This window comes from Rattus norvegicus, chromosome 15 (assembly GCF_021556685.1).
Source record: "Rattus norvegicus strain SHRSP/BbbUtx chromosome 15, alternate assembly SHRSP_T2T, whole genome shotgun sequence".
NCBI classification, from domain to species: domain Eukaryota; kingdom Metazoa; phylum Chordata; class Mammalia; order Rodentia; family Muridae; genus Rattus; species Rattus norvegicus.
In genome coordinates this window covers 106327510-106349614 of record NC_141548.1, presented here as the reverse complement: position 1 = coordinate 106349614, position 22105 = coordinate 106327510, and the positions used below count along the sequence as shown (strand labels likewise).

The window sequence follows — 22105 nt, the reverse complement described above, 5'->3', positions numbered from 1 at the left end:
CTTTGCCTTACAGAAGCTTTGCAGTTTTATGAGATCCCATTTGTCAATTCTTGATCTTAGAGCGTAAGCCATTGGTGTTTTGTTCAGGAAATTTTTTCCAGTGCCCATGTGTTCCAGATGCTTCCCTAGTTTTTCTTCTCTTAGTTTGAGTGTGTCTGGTTTGATGTGGAGGTCCTTGATCCACTTGGACTTAAGCTTTGTACAGGGTGATAAGCATGGATCGATCTGCATTCTTCTACATGTTGCCCTCCAGTTGAACCAGCACCATTTGCTGAAAATGCTATCTTTTTTCCATTGGATGGTTTTGGCTCCTTTGTCAAAAATCAAGTGACCATAGGTGTGTGGGTTCATTTCTGGGTCTTCAATTCTATTCCATTGGTCTATCTGTCTGTCTCTGTACCAATACCATGCAGTTTTTATCACTATTGCTCTGTAATACTGCTTGAGTTCAGGGATAGTGATTCCCCCTGAAGTCCTTTCATTGTTGAGGATAGCTTTAGCTATCCTGGGTTTTTTGTTATTCCAGATGAATTTGCAAATTGTTCTGTCTAACTCTTTGAAGAATTGGATTGGTATTTTGATGGGGATTGCATTGAATCTGTAGATTGCTTTTGGTAAAATGGCCATTTTTACTATATTAATCCTGCCAATCCATGAGCATGGGAGATCTTTCCATCTTCTGAGGTCTTCTTCAATTTCCTTCTTCAGTGTCTTGAAGTTCTTATTGTACAGATCTTTTACTTGCTTTGTTAAAGTCACTCCGAGGTACTTTATATTATTTGGGTCTATTATGAAGGGTGTCGTTTCCCTAATTTCTTTCTCGGCTTGTTTCTCTTTTGTATAGAGGAAGGCAACTGATTTATTTGAGTTAATTTTATACCCAGCCACTTTGCTGAAGTTGTTTATCAGCTTTAGTAGTTCTCTGGTGGAACTTTTGGGATCACTTAAATATACTATCATATCATCTGCAAATAGTGATATTTTGACTTCTTCTTTTCCGATCTGTATCCCCTTGACATCCTTTTGTTGTCTGATTGCTCTGGCTAGAACTTCAAGAACTATATTGAATAAGTAGGGAGAGAGTGGGCAGCCTTGTCTAGTCCCTGATTTTAGTGGGATTGCTTCAAGTTTCTCTCCATTTAGTTTAATGTTAGCAACTTATGTATATGGCTTTTACTATGTTTAGGTATGGGCCTTGAATTCCTATTCTTTCCAGGACTTTTATCATGAAGGGGTGTTGAATTTTGTCAAATGCTTTCTCAGCATCTAATGAAATGATCATGTGATTCTGTTCTTTCAGTTTGTTTATATGATGGATCACGTTGATGTTTTTCCATATATTAAACCATCCCTGCATGCCTGGGATGAAGCCTACTTGATCATGGTGGATGATTGTTTTGATGTGCTCTTGGATTCAGTTTGCCAGAATTTTATTGAGTATTTTTGCGTCGATATTCATAAGGGAAATTGATCTGAAGTTCTCTTTCTTTCTTGGGTCTTTGTGTGGTTTAGGTATAAGAGTAATTGTGGCTTCGTAGAAGGAATTCGGTAGGGCTCCCTCTGTTTCAATTTTGTGGAATAGTTTGGATAATATTGGTATGAGGTCTTCTATGAAGGTTTGATAGAATTCTGCACTAAACCCGTCTGGACCTGGGCTCTTTTTGGTTGGGAGACCTTTAATGACTGCTTCTATTTCCTTAGGAGTTATGGGGTTGTTTAACTGGTTTATCTGTTCCTGATTTAACTTCGATACCTGGTATCTGTCTAGGAAATTGTCCATTTCCTGAAGATTTTCAAGTTTTGTTGAATATAGGTTTTTATAGTAAGATCTGATGATTTTTTGAATTTCCTCTTAATCTGTAGTTATGTCTCCCTTTTCATTTCTGATTTTGTTAATTTGGACGCACTCTCTGTGTCCTCTCGTTAGTCTGGCTAAGGGTTTATCTATCTTGTTGATTTTCTCAAAGAACCAACTTTTGGTTCTGTTGATTCTTTCTATGGTCCTTTTTGTTTCTACTTGGTTGATTTCAGCTCTGAGTTTGATTATTTCCTGCCTTCTACTCCTCCTGGGTGTATTTGCTTCTTTTTGTTCTGGAGCTTTTAGGTGTGCTGTCAAGCTGCTGACATATGCTCTTTCCTGTTTCTTTCTGCAGGCACTCAGCGCTATGAGTTTTCCTCTTAGCACAGCTTTCATTGTGTCCCATAAGTTTGGGTATGTTGTACCTTCATTTTCATTAAATTCTAAAAAGTTTTTAATTTCTTTCTTTATTTCTTCCTTGACCAGGTTATCATTGAGTAGAGCATTGTTCAATTTCCAAGTATATGTGGACATTCTTCCTTGATTGTTATTGAAGACCAGTTTTAGGCCGTGGTGGTCCGATAGCACGCATGGGATTATTTCTATCTTTCTGTACCTGTTGAGGCCCGTTTTTTGACCAATTATATGGTCAATTTTGGAGAAAGTACCATGAGGAGCTGAGAAGAAGGTATATCCTTTTGCTTTAGGATAGAATGTTCTATAAATATCCGTTAAGTCCATTTGGCTCATGACTTCTCTTAGTCTGTCTACATCTCTGTTTAATTTCTGTTTCCATGATCTGTCCATTGATGAGAGTGGGGTGTTGAAATCTCCCACTATTATTGTGTGAGGTCCAATGTGTGTTTTGAGCTTTAGTAAGGTTTCTTTTACATATGTAGGTGCCCTTGTATTTGGGGCATAGATATTTAGGATTGAGACTTCATCTTGGTGGATTTTTCCTTTGATGAATATGAAGTGTCCTTCCTTATCTTTTTTGATGACTTTTAGTTGAAAATTGATTTTATTTGATATTAGAATGGCTACTCCAGCTTGCTTCTTCTGACCATTTGCTTGGAAAGTTGTTTTCCAGCCTTTCACTCTGAGGTAGTGTCTGTCTTTGTCTCTGAGGTGTGTTTCCTGTAGGCAGCAGAATGCAGGGTCCTCGTTGCGTATCCAGTTTGTTAATCTATTTCTTTTTATTGGGGAGTTGAGGCCATTGATGTTGAGAGATATTAAGGAATAGTGGTTATTGCTTCCCGTTATATTCATATTTGGAAGTGAGGTTATGTTTGTGTGCTTTCATTCTCTTTGTTTTGTTGCCAAGACGATTAGTTTCTTGCTTCTTCTAGGGTATAGCTTGCCTCCTTATGTTGGGCTTTACCATTTATTATCCTTTGTAGTGCTGGATTTGTAGAAAGATATTGTGTAAATTTGGTTTTGTCATGGAATATCTTGGTTTCTCCATCTATGTTAATTGAGAGTTTTGCAGGATACAGTAACCTGGGCTGGCATTTGTGTTCTCTTAGGGTCTGTATGACATCAGTCCAGGATCTTCTGGCCTTCATAGTTTCTGGCGAGAAGTCTGGTGTGATTCTGATAGGTCTGCCTTTATATGTTACTTGACCTTTTTCCCTTACTGCTTTTAATATTCTTTCTTTATTTTGTGCATTTGGTGTTTTGACTATTATGTGACGGGAGGTGTTTCTTTTCTGGTCCAATCTATTTGGAGTTCTGTAGGCATCTTGTATGCCTATGGGTATCTCTTTTTTTAGGTTAGGGAAGTTTTCTTCTATGATTTTGTTGAAGATATTTACTGGTCCTTTGAGCTGGGAGTCTTCACTCTCTTCTATACCTATTATCCTTAGGTTTGATCTTCTCATTGAGTCCTGGATTTCCTGTATGTTTTGGACCAGTAGCTTTTTCCACTTTACATTATCTTTGACAGTTGAATCAATGATTTCTATGGAATCTTCTGCTCCTGAGATTCTCTCTTCCATCTCTTGAATTCTGTTGGTGAGGCTTGTATCTACAGCTCCTTGTCTCTTCTTTTGGTTTTCTATATCCAGGGTTGTTTCCATGTGTTCTTTCTTGATTGCTTCTATTTCCATTTTTAATTTCTTCAACTGTTTGATCGTGTTTTCCTGGAATTCTTTCAGGGATTTTTGCGATTCCTCTCTGTAGGCTTCTACTTGTTTATTAATGTTTTCCTGTGTTTCCCTATGTGTGTTCATGTCTTTCTTGAAGTCCTCCAGCATCATGATCAAAAATGATTTTGAAACTAGATCTTGCTTTTCTGGTGTGTTTGGATATTCCATGTTTGTTTTGGTGGGAGAATTGGGCTCCGATGATGGCATGTAGTCTTGGTTTCTGTTGCTTGGGTTCCTGCGCTTGCCTCTCGCCATCAGATTATCTCTAGTGTTACTTTGTTCTGCTATTTCTGACAGTGGCTAGACTGTCCTATAAGCCTGTGTGTCAGGAGTGCTGTAGACCTGTTTTCCTCTCTTTCAGTCAGTTATGGGGACAGAGTGTTCTGCTTTCGGGCGTGTAGTTTTTCCTCTCTACAGGTCTTCAGCTGTTCCTGTGGGCCTGTGTCTTGAGTTCACCAGGCAGCTTTCTTGCAGCAGACAAGTTGGTCTTACCTGTTGTCCCGAGGCTCAAGTTTGCTCGCGGGGTGCTGCCCAAGGGCTCTCTGCGGCGGCAGCAACCAGGAAGACCTGTGCAAGTGTTCTTAATTACTTAACTATCTATCCAGCCACTCAAACATCACTCTGAATAGCTTCTTTTTGGGGTTCTATGGCCATATTAAAAAAGTATTGGCAGAGACAAGAATTAGAGCCTTGAAATAGGAATTGAAGTTGCAATGCCCAAACCAACAAATTAACAACATCAAATTCAATTAAATCCCAAAAAATGGGGTGACACCAGAAACCAAATCTAGAAAGACATGGTTATGCTTGTCTGCCTTGCAAGGACTTGATATAGACTAATACTAATGAACTTGGGAGACGAGAATGTTGGATTTATTTGCTTACGATTTTATACAAATTCATATCTATTGATAAAGATTTTCAAAATAGGAAAACAAAAAATGTAATGGAAGTGTTTGCAAATGCCATATTAAATGACTAGATGAATAGAAAATGTATGTGAAAATAAAGTCCTAAAAGATATAATTCATATCCTGTTGGAGAATAAGATCACTAAAGGTAATGTCCCAAGGAAAAAAAGAACATACCTTATAAGTACTTTTCCTGAAGCCCAATGTCTGACACACCCATGTGCTCAGCCAACATTTAGAAAAATGATTGAGTCCCTCAAATTGGAATTCCTAGTAACTTTAATATTTGTTTCTAATTCATTTTATTCATTTCCCTAATTTTTCTAAAACAAACTAGCACTGCTTGTATTGATGAAAATAAAATGAAATAAAAATGGGTGCATTTAAAAACTTAACTTGAAGTTTAAGTATTTAAAATTAGGAAGGGCCTAGACAGTGTATTGTCCTAGCATGTTTCCTGGGTCTTTGTTCACCTGATATTTCAGAGGCATTCTGCAAATCTACTTTCCCACGTCTCTTGCCCAAAGCTCAGGAGTATAGAGTTAGCAGTGAGCTACAGAAGACTAGGGGAGCCAGTATGTTGGGGGTGGGAGTAAGAGAGCCTTTCTTTCAATTAATCAGCTGTTCTGCCTTCCCAACTGCCCTGCCTTTAAATCAACTGTGTTACCTGTTGTAACGGAAACATGTATCAGTCAGATATTATGGGGAAAACACTAAATACTTTTGTCTAATGCTAAATCTGTACCGCCCATCAATGGTGGGAGTTTTGCTTGCTGGCTTGCTTGCTTGCTTGCTTATTTGGTTGGTTGGATGGTTGGTCAGTATAATTATGTAGCAAGAAGAGAGGAATAGAATTTGGAAGGAATGATGGCTGTTCTCCTGAAGGCATTAAAATGGATTTGCAGTTAGTAGTTAGAGGATGTTATTTAACATTTATTTCCCAAGTTTTTCCACCCAAACTATAGCAGAGCTACAGAGCTCCTCGACAACCATACACAGTAAAGTGGTGTGTGTTGTTGTAGGCAAATAATTTCACTTGTACTCATGAAGACTGCAGAACTGTGTATATCAATAACCCAAAGCAGTGGTTCATGACCCTGTATTACCACCTAATGAAGAGAAAGAAATCGGTGACTGGTGCCTTCTTCAGGGATTCTTATATAAAATAAGTGCAATGACTTTGCCAGGTTGGTGTTTGTTTAAACTGTTCTCTTTAAATGGTAAAACTTTCAGTTATTGCAAATCATACACAGACATTAAGAAAATGTTTCTGACTTAAATAAGGTAATTAGGAATCACGGATTGGCAGCAGGTGATAAAGTGGGCACAGCTGGATGAAGGATTTGAAGTAGCAGAGAAAGGCTGGAGGAGGAGAAATAATGGTGCCTTTAGCCAATTAATGTAAAACAGGTGAGTGGAAAGATGAAAGTAAACACAGGTAAACCCGGGGATTCTCCATGAAATGTGAAGAATGTGATGTGTGTATGAAAAAAAAAGGTGATTTCTAAACTCCAAGTGTCTTCCTTGTTTCCTGCTACAAAGTAAGCACACGGTGTAGTATCTGACACAGAGTGGATACCTATATTTTCCCTGGGAATGAATAAAGAGTGAATATGTAATTGAAGGAATAACAAAGAAACAAGATGAGCTGAAATTCCAAGAGCTGTAGAAGTGTTCCTGTAACATTTCTTAGTCCAGGCAACTAAGGAATGACATTATGCAGGCTGAGCAGGTTATATTAGGAATATGTATGTATGTATGTATGTATGTATGTATGTATGTATGTATGTATACATATATGCATGTAACAACAATTAGTGAATAAAGAGGCTATTAATTTTAAAAAAGAGCAAAGGATAGTATGTTGGAGGGTTTGGAAGGAGGAAATGGGATGGAAGAAAGGCTGTAATTATATATAATCTCAAAAATAAAATGAGTAATAAAAGACATAAAAGAGAATCATCCATAAGTATGGGCAATCTTTTCATTTATTGCTGTCTCCTTCAATTTCTTTAACCAATGGTTATTGTTTCACTGTGGAGGTTGTACATCTCCTTCACTAAGTTACTCCTCAGCATTTTATTTTAATGTTGCTAGCTGAGGAGAATGAACATGGGAGGCATTGAGTATAACAACTGGGATATGTAGGGGACACTCTTGTAAGCCATGCCTCAGAAGATAGAAAATCTCAAATTCCATGTCTGATAGCTCCAAGAAAGAAAAATAAACCACTGTGTTGCTAACAGCTCACAGCTTTAAAAATGGGATAATTCCATTTTAATCTTAGCAAGAAGGTATGAATGAAATGAGGAAAAGATGTGACAATAAATAAAATTTGCTATCATGGATTAACTGGATTTTAGCCATCTAATGGGAAACAACTAAGCAGAATATGTTTTCTCTCTGAATTGCTGTTAGGTAGTTACGAGTAAAAAAGATTTGTCGATGTACATATTGTAACTATGCAGCCTCTCCCAAAATTAAACTATTAAACATTAACTTATAATAAATGTAAAAAGGCTTTTGAAGGACATGTTTTTCAAACCTGGTGCACTGCCTTATCAGGGACACTTCTGGAAACAAAACAGATATATCAGCTTACTAGTGCTTAATAGAGATAAAGAAAAAATACACAGAAGCAGTTTCCATCAAAATAGAGAGCTCACCTAGGATACTTAGATATCCACACTGGCCTTTCTTTATCAGGGAATGATGATCTCCTGTGCTCTGTTATATTGACTGAACAAGGGTGTCTAACATCACCTAGTGTAAAGGAAAATTGCTATGACCAACAGCCCCAAATTAATACAAGATTCATTGTACATTTGTGACTTGAATTTATTTTATTGCTAGAATATTTCCTCTTATTGAAAATAAATTGTTTTCCTCATATAACATATCCTGATTATAGTTTTTTCCTCCCTTACTCCTCTCAGCTTCCCCTCACCTCCACCCTCAAATCTAGATTCATCCTTTTCTGTTTCTCATTAGGAAACAAACAGACCTCTAAGGAATAATAATAAAATTAATTTTTTTAAAAAGGGAAAGAGTCCTGACACAGCATTATTAGACAAGGAACCTCCAGAGTTACCTTTGAGTTTTCTTTCTGTTGGCCTTCTACTGCTGAATATACAGCCTGTCCTTAAGAGTAAGTCTGGTTGTTCCTCAGAAAATTGGACATTGCACTACCTAAGAACCCAGCTATACCACTCCTGGGCAAAAACCCAAAAGATGCTCCAACATAGAAGAAGGACACATGCTCCACTATGTTAATAGCAGCCTTATTTGTAATAGCCAGAAGTTGGAAACAACCCAGATGTCCTTCAACAGAGGAATGGAACAGAAAATGTGGTACATTTACACAATGGAATACTACTCAGCTATCAAAAACAATGACTTCATGAAATTCTTAGGCAAATGGATGGAACTTTAAAATATCCTGAGTGAGGTAACTCAATCACAAAAGAACATGAATGATATGCACTCACTGATAAGCAGATATTAGCCCAAAAGCTCAGAATAACCAAGACACAAACCACATGAAGCTCAAGAAGAAGGAAGATCAAAGTGTGGATACGTCAGTCCTTCTTAGAAGGGGGAACAAAAACACTCACTGGAGGAAATATGGGGACAAAGTTTGGAGCAGAGACTGAAAGGCCATCTAGAGACTGCCCCACATGGGGATGCATCCTATATACAGCCACCAAACCCAGACAATATTTTGGATGCCAAGAAGTGCATGTTGACAGGAGCCTGATATGATTGCCTACTGAGAGGCTCTGCCAGAGCTTTATAAATACAGAGGCAGATGCTCACAACCAACCATTGAACTGAGAACAGGATTCCCAATGGAGGAGTTAGAGTAAGGACTGAAGGAGCTGAAGGGGTTTGCATCCCCATAAGAAGAACACAATATCAATCAACCTGACCCCCCCAGAGCTCCAAGGGGCTAAACTACCACCCCAAAAAGAACACAGGGGTGGACCTATGGCTCCATCTGCATATATAGCAGAGGATAACCTTGTTGGACATCAATGGGAGGAGAGGCCTTTGGTCCTGTCAAGGCTTGATGCCCCAGGGAAGGAGAATGTCAGGGCAGGGAGGTGGGAGGGAGTTGGTGGGGGGTGAGGGAACACCCTCATAGAAGCGGGGAGGGGAAGGATAGTTTCTGGAAGGGAAACCTGGGATAACATTTAAAATGTGAATAAAAAGTTCAATTTAAAAAAGAGTAATTTTTTCCCCAGTGAGACTATCTTGGAAGAAATTAAATTTTTATTTGTTGGTGGCTACTAACTGGATATTGCTTCTGGGTTAGAGGTGAGGCATATGTTCACTTCTCCTTTAAGCTCTAGGATCCCATCTGGTACAGATCTGCATGGGCCCTGTGCATGCTACCTGGTCCTGTGAGTTCATCTGTGCGTTAATGATAATGATTTATTGCTGGAACATTTTATGTACTACTCAATATTATTGAAATGGTCAAACTTCCAGCAATTCTGCAGCTACTTGATAAGTTTTAATGTGTGTGTGGATTCTTCAGAGTTTGGACAGATTATTTCATGAGTACTGTCAGACTTGTCGAGGTGTTAGCAGCAGTTGTAAAGAACATCAAAGAGGTGACAGACAGCTGGTGTCACTCAGTTATAGTCTAACTGTTTTGTTGTATCAAATATAGCCAACTGGATACTCAAAAATAAATTATGTATATGTCTGTAGATAAATCAGTCAAAAGTCAGTTTTCTTCAGGTAGAATATTGGTAATAAAGGTGCATGGAATTCACATCCATCAATCTCTTCTGTCTCTGGAAAAAGTGATGGGGTTAGGTTTCTCCAAAATTCTTTGTCTAATATTTGAATGCCTTCATCGAATCCCTTTCTTCCTCCTTTGTCCTTTTAAAGGATTTCAAAAATATTTTTTGCAACCACTGTCTGAATAAGTAGGAGCCTGTCAATTTAAGAGACAACTCAAAATGAGGCTACCAGATGTCACCCCACCCCACCTCACAGTAAATCAGAGAATAAGTATCATTTGAATATTTTGCATACATTTACATGAAAAAAACAAGAGTCCCTAACTCAAATTATGTAAAATAAAAGTAATTAGTGAAACCTACTGCAAAACCCATCTTTAAATTCAGTGTTCAAAGTAACGACTGCTTGGAAATACCTAGTACACTTTAAAGACTATGTCTGCAGACACCAAACCCAACACTGTTGCCAAGATCAAGAGTAGATTGCTGACAGGAACTTAGTGTGGCGGGTTCTAAGAAAATCCAGCTAACATCTCACCAATGCTTGGAGCCAACCATCAGTGGAGCTCAGGGAACCTGGGGGGTGCTGGGGCTGGCAGAAGGACTGAAGTAGAGAAGGTGGATTGCAACCCCGTTAGAAGAACAATATAAGCTGGCCTTACCACCCAGTTCTCCCGCAGTCTAGACCACCAACCAAGAGTGTACCTGGAGGGATCCATGGCTCCAAATAGCTATGGAGTTGCATTTGGACTTGCCTGATACCAATGGGAGGGGAGGCCCTTGGTCCAAGGGAGTCCCTTGGTCCTGGGGAGGCTTGATACCCCAGTGTAGGGGCATGCTGGTGCAGTAGGGCGGGAGAGCGTGGGTAGGTGGGAGAGCATTCTCATACAGGCAAAGGGTAGGGGGCAGGGCGGATGTGAGATGGGGAGGTGATGAAGGGGAAACCAGGAAGTAGGATATCATAGGATGGGGGTTGGAGGAGGGGGTAACAAGGAAGTGGGATATCATTAGAGATGTTAATGAATGAAATTAATAATAATAATAATAATAATAATAATAATAATAATAAAAGACAAGTCCCTTGATTTCCTCTGGGAATAGGGGGATTGGGGAAAGTCAGCTTCTCAGATGGATTGAGGAACGCATCGTAAAGAGAAATGGACCCTCAAACACACAGAAGCATATTCAATTTTCTTGTTCTGAATTGTATTTTATTTTCTTTCCCAGTGAAAATTGCAAGTGCATATATTTACACACCTTGCAAATGATTTTGTTCCTCTTCTATCTGAGGGGAGAAACACATTGCCCTTGATGAGTTTTCTTCCTCTAATTCCCTGGAGTACCAGGCAATAAGTAAGTGGATTTTCCTGGTACCAAAATGACTACATTTTCCTGACAACATCACCATTGCTGTCTCTTGCCTAGAGAGTGTGTTCCTCTGTCAACTGCCTTCAGTTGTGGTCCTGAGAGTGCTGAGCACTCTGTGGCCGTCTCAGAACACTTGACACTTTACAATCATACTTGACTTGTTTACAATCTCAAGTCTGCTTAGATAGCATTTGTCAAGTTGTCACTTGTCTCAAGACTGGAATTTCCCATGCATACATAAAACATCAAGATATTTCTTCTGAACCGGGAATGATAATGAACTCCTGTCTCCCAGTAATTGAGAGACAGAGGCATCTGGAACATTGTTTGAGGCCATCCTTGTTTACACAGCAAGTTCTATATAAGCAAGGATATATATAGCAAGACCCAATCACAAACAAACAAAATTTTAAGAGCAGTAACAATAACAATAAAAACCCCAAAAGATGCTTTGTCTCTCCTGTCAGGCCAATTTTTAAATTAAATAAAATGCTACTACTAAATGCACCAAAATATATTTGTCCAAAATTTAGTGGATATTCTTTTCTCTTTAACACTCAATACCATTTTATCCTTCTTGTTTAAATCTAGAGTGCATTCACATCTCAGTGTGGGGCCACATTTGTAAAAAAGCTGAACCCAAACGTCCCGGTTATACTGTATACAATTTTGCAAAGAAGGATTGCCACAATTTTAAAGCCAGTCACATCTACTTAACGAGTTCCATTCAGGCCAGATCTACAGACTGAAACCCTATCTAAAAAAGCAGAAACAGATGAAAAAAAGAAAAGAAAAGAAAGAAAAGAAAAACCTCAATATACATTAATCAAATAAGGAGTATTACTTAGGACTGAAGAGTAATCAGGCAACTGTGTTACTCTTTTGTAATAATTTTGTAATAATTGAACACAGCAATTCTTATGCTGCTCTTACTTATCATTTAATGGATAGTAGACCCTTCTTAAATGGCTACTAACTTTAGAATGTAGTAGCAATGTCTGTAGATGGTGATATGTGTGTGTGTGTGTGTGTGTGTGTGTGTGTGTGTGTGTGTAGCTGACTACATTGATTTTAGTGCAGTTGATGAAGAGTTGACTTTAGAAGAGCAAGATGACTTTAGAGAGTCACTGCACTCAGAAATGACAAAGCTTCCAACTGCTGGAGCTTCTCTCCCTATTCTCTGTGGCCTTCAGCCTTTCTGAGAAGAGTCACATAAGGAGGTTGTGTTGGAATTATGACTGGAACAGTAGAAGCATTTAAATGACATTAAAATAATAGGGAAAATCCCTGTTGTTATGGCCATGGTTGCAGCCCCATAGAGCAAAGAAATTTCTAGTAATCTGTGTTCTCTATGAGACGAGTCATGTTCTGGCTGTTTACACCACTTGTTTCTAAACTACGTATGAAATACATAAGGTTTTCTATTAGACTAGAAGAGAAAAATTTGATTTTATTATATCGATTTTATCCCATTGTTTTCCTATTATCTAGATATGTACAATTTGTCACATACAGGTCCATAGAGCACGTGTATGACTTACCACTGCATAACTCACCCATGAAGACTCAATGCTTTTGATGGGAAAGGAAGTAGGTTGGGTGGCTAATAAAGCTTTCTCTTTTCCTTTTGCCAGACTGTGGTTTTGTACCTGCCTCCCACAGCTAACTTCACCATGCTCAAAAGAAAGCAGAGTTCCAGGGTGGAAGCCCAGCCAGTAACTGACTTTGGTCCTGACGAATCTCTGTCAGACAATGCTGACATACTCTGGATTAATAAGCCAGTAAGTCACCTTTTCTGGTTTGGAGAAGCACATGCTGATATAAGAAAATTTTCATTTATTAAACTCAAAACTCATATTTCTTTGGCTGTTTGAGCTGCAGCGGAAAGTGAAGGAGTCTTGGAGTCTGATGGTTGGGTTAGGTATGATTCAAATTGAAAAGATGAGGGACTGCTATAAATGACTCCTATAGGAATATACAGATAGTGCAAGAGGTCTGTATTTTGCCCTCTCTTCCCAACCCTGCTCTGGATACACTATCCTCAGATCACACAATGTAGAAATAATACCACTCCCAGGATGGCCCAAGATGAGCTACTACTGTTACCTACATGTGTTCTTTATCATGTTCAACTGTGATTTGCTTAGGTGGATATGGTTGTAAAGACAGTATCCATTTCTAAATAGTCTTTACTTTGATTCAAATCTTGTGACTCAGAACCTGTGCCTAGTGTCTTACAAGTTTATGGATGTTGAGCATGAGAGGAAGAGCTGCTATGTCATGCATCACTGTAGAGCCAGGAAGTTCACTCTTAGGTCTTGGGAATTCAGCTCCCACAGCAAAGTAGGAATGACTTCCTCTTTAAACTTAAAGTTAGTTTAAATAATGAAGCAAATTAACCTGAGGTACTCTCAGTTCCTTCTCCTCCCCTAAGCAGGACAAAGATGGCCAGTCTGCCTTCTTCCTGAGCTTCATTAGCCTGCTCTTGGGAGACTTTCATAACCGGCTCACGTGTTTTTGTATATTACACTCTCTGATGATATCCTTCTGCTTTATAATTGTTGAAACATCCCTGGAACTCCCACTGTAAATTAAAATGTGTTGGCATTACACTAACAGCTCTTTGTGAGCAGGCTCTCTCCTAGCCAGCAACCACCCTTTCCTGTGTCTTTATATCATCCACTGGAACCTTAGAAGTCATCTTCTGGTATCCTATCCTGTCTGAATCATCTACATTAGTATCTTTCGTGCATGTGGACAGACAGAATAAACTTCTCTTCTTTCCTCTTATCCAATGTTAGACTTATCTATAAATATAAGTACACATGCGTGTGCGCGTGCACACACACACAGATAGATAGATAGATAGATAGATAGAGATAGAGAGAGAGAGAGAGAGAGAGAGAGAGAGAGAGAGAGAGTTGGCCCTCTGTTCTGTACCCACTTTTGACCAGCAACAGAATGGAAATATTTGAAAAGAACTTGGATCTGTAGTGAACCATGTGTGTATTTTTCCTTCTCATTCTTTCAGAATGTGATTAGTACAACAGGGTTGTACATAATTTTAAGTATTATGAATCATCCTAAGATGATTTAAACTGTCAGAGTATATATGTAAGCTATACATAAACATTACTCACTTTTGGAAAGTACACAGTCTCCTCATATTTGGGCACCCTCTGTGGTGACAGATCTTGAGAGGCAATTGCATTTACCATGTATATTACTTTTCTTACAAAGTGGTTATGTGTTGCCTATACTTCTGTTTGTATGTGCCCAGAGCCCAGACTTTTGGATGCATAGCAGGTCTTCTATTCATATTTAGAGAACTAAATAGACTAGAATAATAAACTGCTCGGTAACTCTCTCATTCACAACTTCCTAAGAACTTTGGAAGATGGAATTTTATGTGTAACCCCAGAGGCACTAACTGAAATTATTAATGATTAATTAAAATTCTTCAAGATTAAAGACAATTTATTGTGAAATAACCCTTATTTTCTCCTGGTAATTAGATTCTTGATATGGGGAAGCCCAGATAGCGTTGAATTTACATTCTGACATTCATTTTTTTTGAACTTTCTGTTTGGAAACATGAGTATACCAACCCTTAAACTACACATGGAAATGTATGTGTCTTCTGTGGTGTGGAATTCCTGGAACTATGTTTTATGCAAATACTTTTATACTTGGTCCAACATTAGAATCCACTCATCACCCAGCAGTGTCTGTCTGAGTCTTCTCAAGTTCTGCCAATCATTCATTTTCATCTTAAGGGCTTGCTGGTTTATGGAGGCATGTGATCCATTTATTATCAAACTATACCCCTGAAACAGGAGTATAAAATTAGTGAATTAACATGACTACATAGACATACCCAGATATACACATATGTATATTCAACGTAGTAGTCAATAAATAACACTCAAATTATGTTTGAAGACTGCACCCTGAGTAATTCAGTAGCAATATTAATTCTGGGAGGTTAGCATATAGATGCAATTAGCTATTTTTTATCCTACATGTTACTTTTATTATGAAAGATTTTATGTGAACATATTGAATATATGACCACTGCTTTTATTTTTTCTTCTTAGTTTAGAATTAATTAAAATCTTTAGACAGTAAATCAGTGAGTGTCTAGGATTGCACAAAAAATTGTAAATTTTAAAAGAAACTCAATGGTAAATACGTATGAAATGTTTTCTCTAAAAAAAGAGATAGCCTCACTCATTATCATTTCTCTACAAGGATAATTTTAGAAATGATTTTAATCGATGTTGTGTGTCTGTGTGTGTGTGTGTGTGTGTGTGTGTGTGTGTGTGTGTGTGTGTTACCAGGCTTGTATGGCAAGTTCAATTTCACTGGCTCAGAAAAAAAGATTTGTTTTTTAGTGTAGGGAAGGTATAGTGATACATTTGTTAAATCCTGCATAAAGAAATGTTCTATATCAGTCCTTTTTATATCAGTCATTTATGGTCTACTATGATAGACCATTCTGTAATATACTAGGGAAGTTACAATAAATAGAACATGGCTGCTAATTCTGGGTGCTTTACAGTGAAAAAAATATTACATTTGTTGTGAGTGAATTGCTACATTATGTAGCAGAACAAGAATTTCACACAAAGTGATCTGAGAGCTTTCACATTAACCTCGGTTATAGCTCCTATTAATGTATCATTAAAGGAATGTTTCTTAAACATTCAGAACCCCGGTATGTTCATATGGAACGTAAACTGCATTGAGACGTAGGCACTATAAAATGTGTGAAAATATTGAGCGTGCTATCCAATCCTAGTGGCTGTTCTCTTCTTCCTCCCCCCCTGCACTGATGAACTATTTTAACCCAAGTGTTATGTTTTCCAAATAGTGTGCTTTCTAAGACAAGTGAACTGTCTCAGATCATAGTGTCACAAAGTAACTTTGGCCTCTGTGTCAGTGGGTGCACTCTCTGCTGCGCATCTGTGCCATCATCAGCGTCATCTCAGTGTGCATGAACACACCTATGACCTTCGAGCACTATCCTCCCCTTCAGTATGTGACCTTCACCCTGGACACTTTACTGATGTTTCTCTACACTGCAGAGATGATAGCAAAGATGCACATACGGGGAATTGTCAAGGTGAGTGTCTTCTTGTCACTTAAGTACGTTGACTATTTTAATCAACTCTGCAGTAATGCTTTTCTATGAATGTCCAAATACAATGTGGTTCTACTTTATTAAGATTGAAAATTTTAAAGAGCATAATCCCAAGATTTGGTAGAGATTTGTCACACGGGGATATTTTTAACGTTAGTAACATTTTCTAATGTGCAAAGTCTTATATTTCTTGGTATCTTTAAAGAAGCTAGTTGCTCTAAGTATATGTTGCAGGAGTCCAGGGTTGAGTGCACTGTGCCACCTACAGAACTAAAGCTGCAGATGGCCACAGTTATGGACCTCAGGAGGCACTTCAATGTTTGTTTATTTACTGAACTCAAGGAAAATGTCACATGATAAAGTCAACGTATGATGACAGTAAGCTGTATTTCATAAACATGGGTTGTCTTCAAGATATAACAGGATAAAAGAGGAAATAAGAGCGATAGGAATCTAGGAACTGCAAAGAAAGGAATATGTACATCTCATTGGCACCCTTGGGAAATAAAAATAAATTAAGCTTTTAGTAAAGGTAAAAGAAAAGAAGAGAAGAGAAGAGAAAAGAAAAGAAAAGAAAAAAGATTCTAGCTGCATGTGTAGCAGAGGATGGACTTATCTGGTATCAATGGGAGGATAGGTCCTTGGTCCTGTGAAGGTTCAATGCCCCGGTGTAGGGGAATACCAGAGGTAGGAGTGGGTGGGTGGGCAGGGCACTACCCTCATAGAAGCAGGGGGAGGGAGGATGGGCTAGGGTCTTTCTGGAAGAGAAACTGGGAAAAAGGGATAACATTTGAAATGTAAATAAATAAGATATTCAATAAGAGAAAAAAGAGAGACTTTTGCCACAAAATCCTAGTTTTATTGCACCAATGCGTTCAGAGATGGAGATATGGAAAGATGCTGTCCCAGGAGTAGCTTACACTGTCCTGTCTAGAGAGTAGTATAGGGAGGACTTTAATGTTTACAAATGACAAAGTATGGTTCGTATGTATTAGAGAGGTTCTGAGGCATGTGAGTACCTATGTAAGGACAGAGAGGCCTTCATTAAGTGATTCATGACATACAGTGAGGTATCAGCTCTTAGCTTCTCTTTACCTATCATTTGTTGAAGTTCTATTCTTAGCAGAGAATCACAACAGCCAGTGCACTGTGGTGTGCATGTCTATGTTTTATTAAAAAACTATGAATCATAGACTGCATAAAGATCAACAATAGAATTATATTTTAATTTCAAGAAATCTGAGCTATTGACTCACTTTAGAAATAATTCCCTATGCCTTGTTGATAAATTTTTTATTTGCTTTCCAAAAACAACATAATTGTATAAGGTGAAATCAACAATAATTCCTAAGATAGGTTAACTCCTAATCGATGTTCATATTCCCCTGATTATTGTAAATATCATTATCTTTTCAGCAGGACTCAAACAGGTTTATTTATTGCATTGATTATTGTGCTTATCAACACTTTGTTGTGTGTGATGCATAGCGGTGTGCACTTGTAAGTGGGTGTCCTTCCCTGTCCCTGCACAAATGCAGTCCTGAGTTTGACATTGGATGCCTTCCTCTTGCTTTCCACCTTGACTTTTTGTGAAAGGATCTCTCACTGAATCTGGAGTTAGCTGTTTCAGCCAAGGTGGCTGGCCAGTGAGTCCTCGTGATCCACCTGTCTCTGCCCCACTAGCACTGGGGTTATAAGACATAAGACATCATTAATATGAATGCTGGGAATAGGAATTCTGGTTTTCACAATAGACTAAAGACCCCCTACTTGTAAACCAAAATCAACTCTTCCTTCCTTGTGTTAATTCTTGTTGGATACTTTTTCGCAGATACAGGAAATATAGCTAATAACCTGCACAGCTACACACCTACAGATGTGGCCATTTGTTCTCGGGTTTCCTCCCTGAGGTTTCATCTCAGTTTCCCATTGCAATATGCTGGTATTTTTTTTTTTTATTAAGGAAAAGCATTGCTTCATAGAAGAAGCAGGCGCCTGCAATGGCCTCAATGACTGGATTTTAAGATGATTCTAAAATTGTCTGATCTTTGATAAAAATCTTCAGTGGGGTTTTCTAAGTGTGAGGTTAGGTTGTCATTGGTCAAAAAGTTAAGTTGTCGATTACCCCGGGAGTTCAACTTGGGACAAAGTTAGCGCTGGGAATTTTGACTTCTCTGGACCTGCCAGTCCTACTTTGTATTCTGTGGTCCACTAGAGGATTCTAAGGACCCTGTCACTTGTTTATATGGGTCACCCATAATATAGCAGCGTCTGCCGATTCTGTAGGGAACTGAATATTGTGGGTGAGATGCTTTGTGATTTATGTCACCGTCTTAAGCCTCCAACTTGAATGAAACGATCTTTCCCTAGAGTAAGCCTTCTTGTTTCTTAGTTATATAATAGATTGGGATGTGAGTTTCTTATCAAGAAAATCGTCTGGCACACTTGAAACATAAAAAAAGTAAAAACCAGAGGTAAACGTGATGTGGGAGTGATCAACTCATTCCATATGAGGACACTGAATGAATGAATTTTGAATATTTAAAGTTGAATTAGTATTTTAAAAATAAAAATTATTTGCAATTTAACTCTTTCCAAAACTATAGATTCAGTATTTCTAGTATTTTTAACATCTACTAACACTTGAATGATTAAATGCTTACAAAACTAAAAGAATATTTTTCTGATTTCAATCTATAAGAAATGACACATTAAAATTAAAAAACCAAATGAGTCTATCTTTGCTTTAGACTGGAAATAATTACAGTAGATGAACATGTGGTGTCAACTTTAATTATTCTGCATTGCTAATATTATCTCAAAGTAGTCAGAACATCATAGCTCACTAAAACTGTGTTTAAATATTAGCTGATGTTTCTGTTAAATCTGAGATCTGGTTATTTCTAACCAAACTTTAAATATTTTTCACTTATTTTCATTATCTTGATTGCAGCAGTTAAGCGAGTGGCACCAACTGTTGATTTTATGACATTAAATCTAAACCATAGCTTCATCATTGGATAGCACACAGTTCTCCAACATGCATGTCCTAAAAGGCAGATCTGAGCAAGCCCTGTTTGACACTCTATTCTTGAATATAAAATGAACGTTTTACTGAAGTTCAATGTTAGCAAAATGTTACCTGTCACAATAAATTTATGTTATTAATTTAAACTTTATTGTTCATTGCTTTCTGTTTGCAAGCTTGCCTTTTTTATAGTTTTATGACAAATATAGACATTTTTAGGGATAAAAATATATAAGTTCACAGAGATGATTGTGAAAAACCCTAATTCCCCAAGCAAATTGCTTTGCTGTGGTCAATTAAATCTGCCGAAGGTTTTAAAACATTGATTAACCACCTATCTTCCAAAAACTTGCATTTAATACTTTTCCTACTTAATTCACTTGCCAACAATAGGACATTGCCTCTCAATTCTCCAGTCTACACAGCAACTTGCAAAAGGGTGCTTTCTTTGTTCACTTATAAGGCTGAAATTTGTGTTTGTCTGCACATGTAGAGTGATGTATGAATATTTGTTCATTTTTTAAAGTTTATTACTTCTTTTACTTTCTGAGATTATACTACAATTATACCATTTGCCCTTCAATTCATTCCTCCATATCCTCCCATGTAGCCCTCCTTGGTCTCTTTTATATGGTCATCCCTGAAAAGATATAATACATGTGGCATTAGATAGGTTGAGCGGCATCTATTTATGTGTTTACAAATACACACACTCATATATACATGCACACACACACACACACACACACACACACACACACACACACACACGGAGGAGCTGGTACTTTGGAGAGGCCTGATGAATCAGAAGTGGCAGATAGGCTGTGCTCAAGCAGCAGCTGGCAAGGATTCGTGAAGAATCACGCTTTCTCTTTTAGGGCCTTGCATGTGCTGAGAGTTCTTATTAATGTTCTTTGGTCAAAAAAGAGTGAGGGATTTCCATCCATGAACAACAGGATCTATTTTGTGCCTGAGAAGTTCTTGAACTGCCTCCTTCAATTTCTCCCCCCTAAAAATATTTCTACTGACCAAATCTCTAAAAGAAAGGTCAACCAATTGAAAAATGTATGTTTGATGTGCTGAAGGTCATCATAAGTATTGTAGTCTGAATTCTTCAAATGAGTCTCAGTTGTCTGTTTCTTATCTGGCAGTGGATCTAGATAAAAGTAGCATGAATCTACTGAACACTGTTGGAGTAATAAATAAAAATGCTAAGACATACTAACAGATGGGCTCTGGGAAGATAAGATAATAAATCACACGCTCATGAAGCTACCCGTGCATATCATTTGTGACTGCAAAATATATCCTTCTGCCTCTCCTTGTTAAATATTTGCAAGACACTTTCAGATATTTTCTTATACTGGATAATTGATCAGCAGCCTTCACCTGTTTGCCTTTATACAAACTGACAGACAAGTATTGAATAACCCAAGCATGTCAATTTCTACCCAGAGCCCAAGTCCTCTCTGCCCTCCATTTTTATTGACACTGATATTCCAGAGGGAAATCCTCTTTTCAAATATCATTTTTTTGAATTATACATCCTAACCTCAGGATAGAGGCCCTATTAATAATGAAAGCAATACGTCTTCATTTCCTTTGACAGTATCTTCTCAATTAAAGTCAGAATATCTTTTCTTTGCAAATTAAGGAAAATTTCTCTGTCACTGTTACTGCCTGGTAACTTTTACCAGTTACTTTTCCCACTAGCAGTGATTGGTCAAGCAGTTTTAAAGGCTTCCTGTTGCTATAGTGTGCTCTGGGGCTTCTGAAACAAGCTCTGTCTTGGGACCCAAAGCGATCATTGGTTCTGTTACTACATGTTGGGTTTCTGAGGCTAAGAGAATAGATGCTTTCCTTTTAACATCCTGAACTAAGAGTTTTTCAAATTCTCATGATTAATCAATAATTTGCCTTTTAAAAATAGCATTTTAAAATTCTAAAAATACTCTTTTGAAAGTTTGTCCCATTGTAATAAAAGGAAAACCTGTAGACAGCTTTGACTATTCCCGTCACATATATGCATATACATATATAAATGTTAATATAGTTAACATAATGTATGTATATACTACATAGTTATATTAACAAATTTTGTCTGACAATCCATGTGGAATTTATTTCCAGGGCGATAGCTCCTATGTGAAGGACCGCTGGTGTGTTTTTGATGGATTCATGGTCTTTTGCCTTTGGGTTTCTCTCGTGTTACAGGTAACTAAATATGTTCAAATCACAAAGAGATGTTTTAAATATTCAGCATTATTTTACATTCACAGTTTAACTAGAAACATTAAAGAATACATTTTAAATGTGGTTGTGTAATTTCCTATATTGTTTAGCTTACATGTTCATGGACAGAAACCTCTAATTGCAACATTTAAATTATTGTTGATTACATTTGTGAGTTCTCAGAAATTAATATCAATATTAAAGGTAGTTCTTCTTAAAACAGCTATAATCATGCTGTCACTGAAATAAAAGAAAAGATTTGGAGTGAGATATCAAATTTTTAAGTCAAAGATTGAATTTAAAAATTATATTCTAGTTGCTATATGATTATATACCCCTTAAAACAGATTAAGCTATTAATATTGATATAGATATTAGTCAATACCGAATGCATTATGAATATAAATGCTTTATAAATAGAAAGAATGTATGAAAACCCTTTTTTTATAGGGGATTTTAATGGGCAATACTATAGTTCAGTCTCCTATATCTTTGCAGGCATGATTTTACATTAAGGAAAAGTCATTATTTCACTGATTTTATTTTACTTTTTAGTTGGATTCTACTAAGAAGCCATGTGACTTACTTTTCTAAGAAAAAATAAATGATCAATGCATTGTTGTTAACCCTTGGTAGAATATTGTAAGTCACATCCTTATACTTCCAATTTTTTCTAGATATACAAAGACACTATTAGTGAGAAATAACTCAAAAGTTGGCACTTTGT

At 37.5% G+C, this 22105-nt stretch overlaps 1 protein-coding gene across 7 annotated transcripts in view; it reads left to right on the top strand.

The window, feature by feature from the left end:
* Positions 1-22105, top strand: part of Nalcn (sodium leak channel, non-selective) — a 352387-nt gene that overhangs the window by 16413 nt on the left and 313869 nt on the right. For all 7 annotated transcript variants that reach the window (NM_001393695.1, NM_001393694.1, NM_001393693.1 and 4 more), the window contains 3 exon segments: positions 12610-12756; positions 15918-16100; positions 21277-21360. In NM_001393695.1, the coding sequence (NP_001380624.1) occupies positions 12649-12756; positions 15918-16100; positions 21277-21360 (375 nt within the window). In that variant the 5' untranslated portion in view covers positions 12610-12648.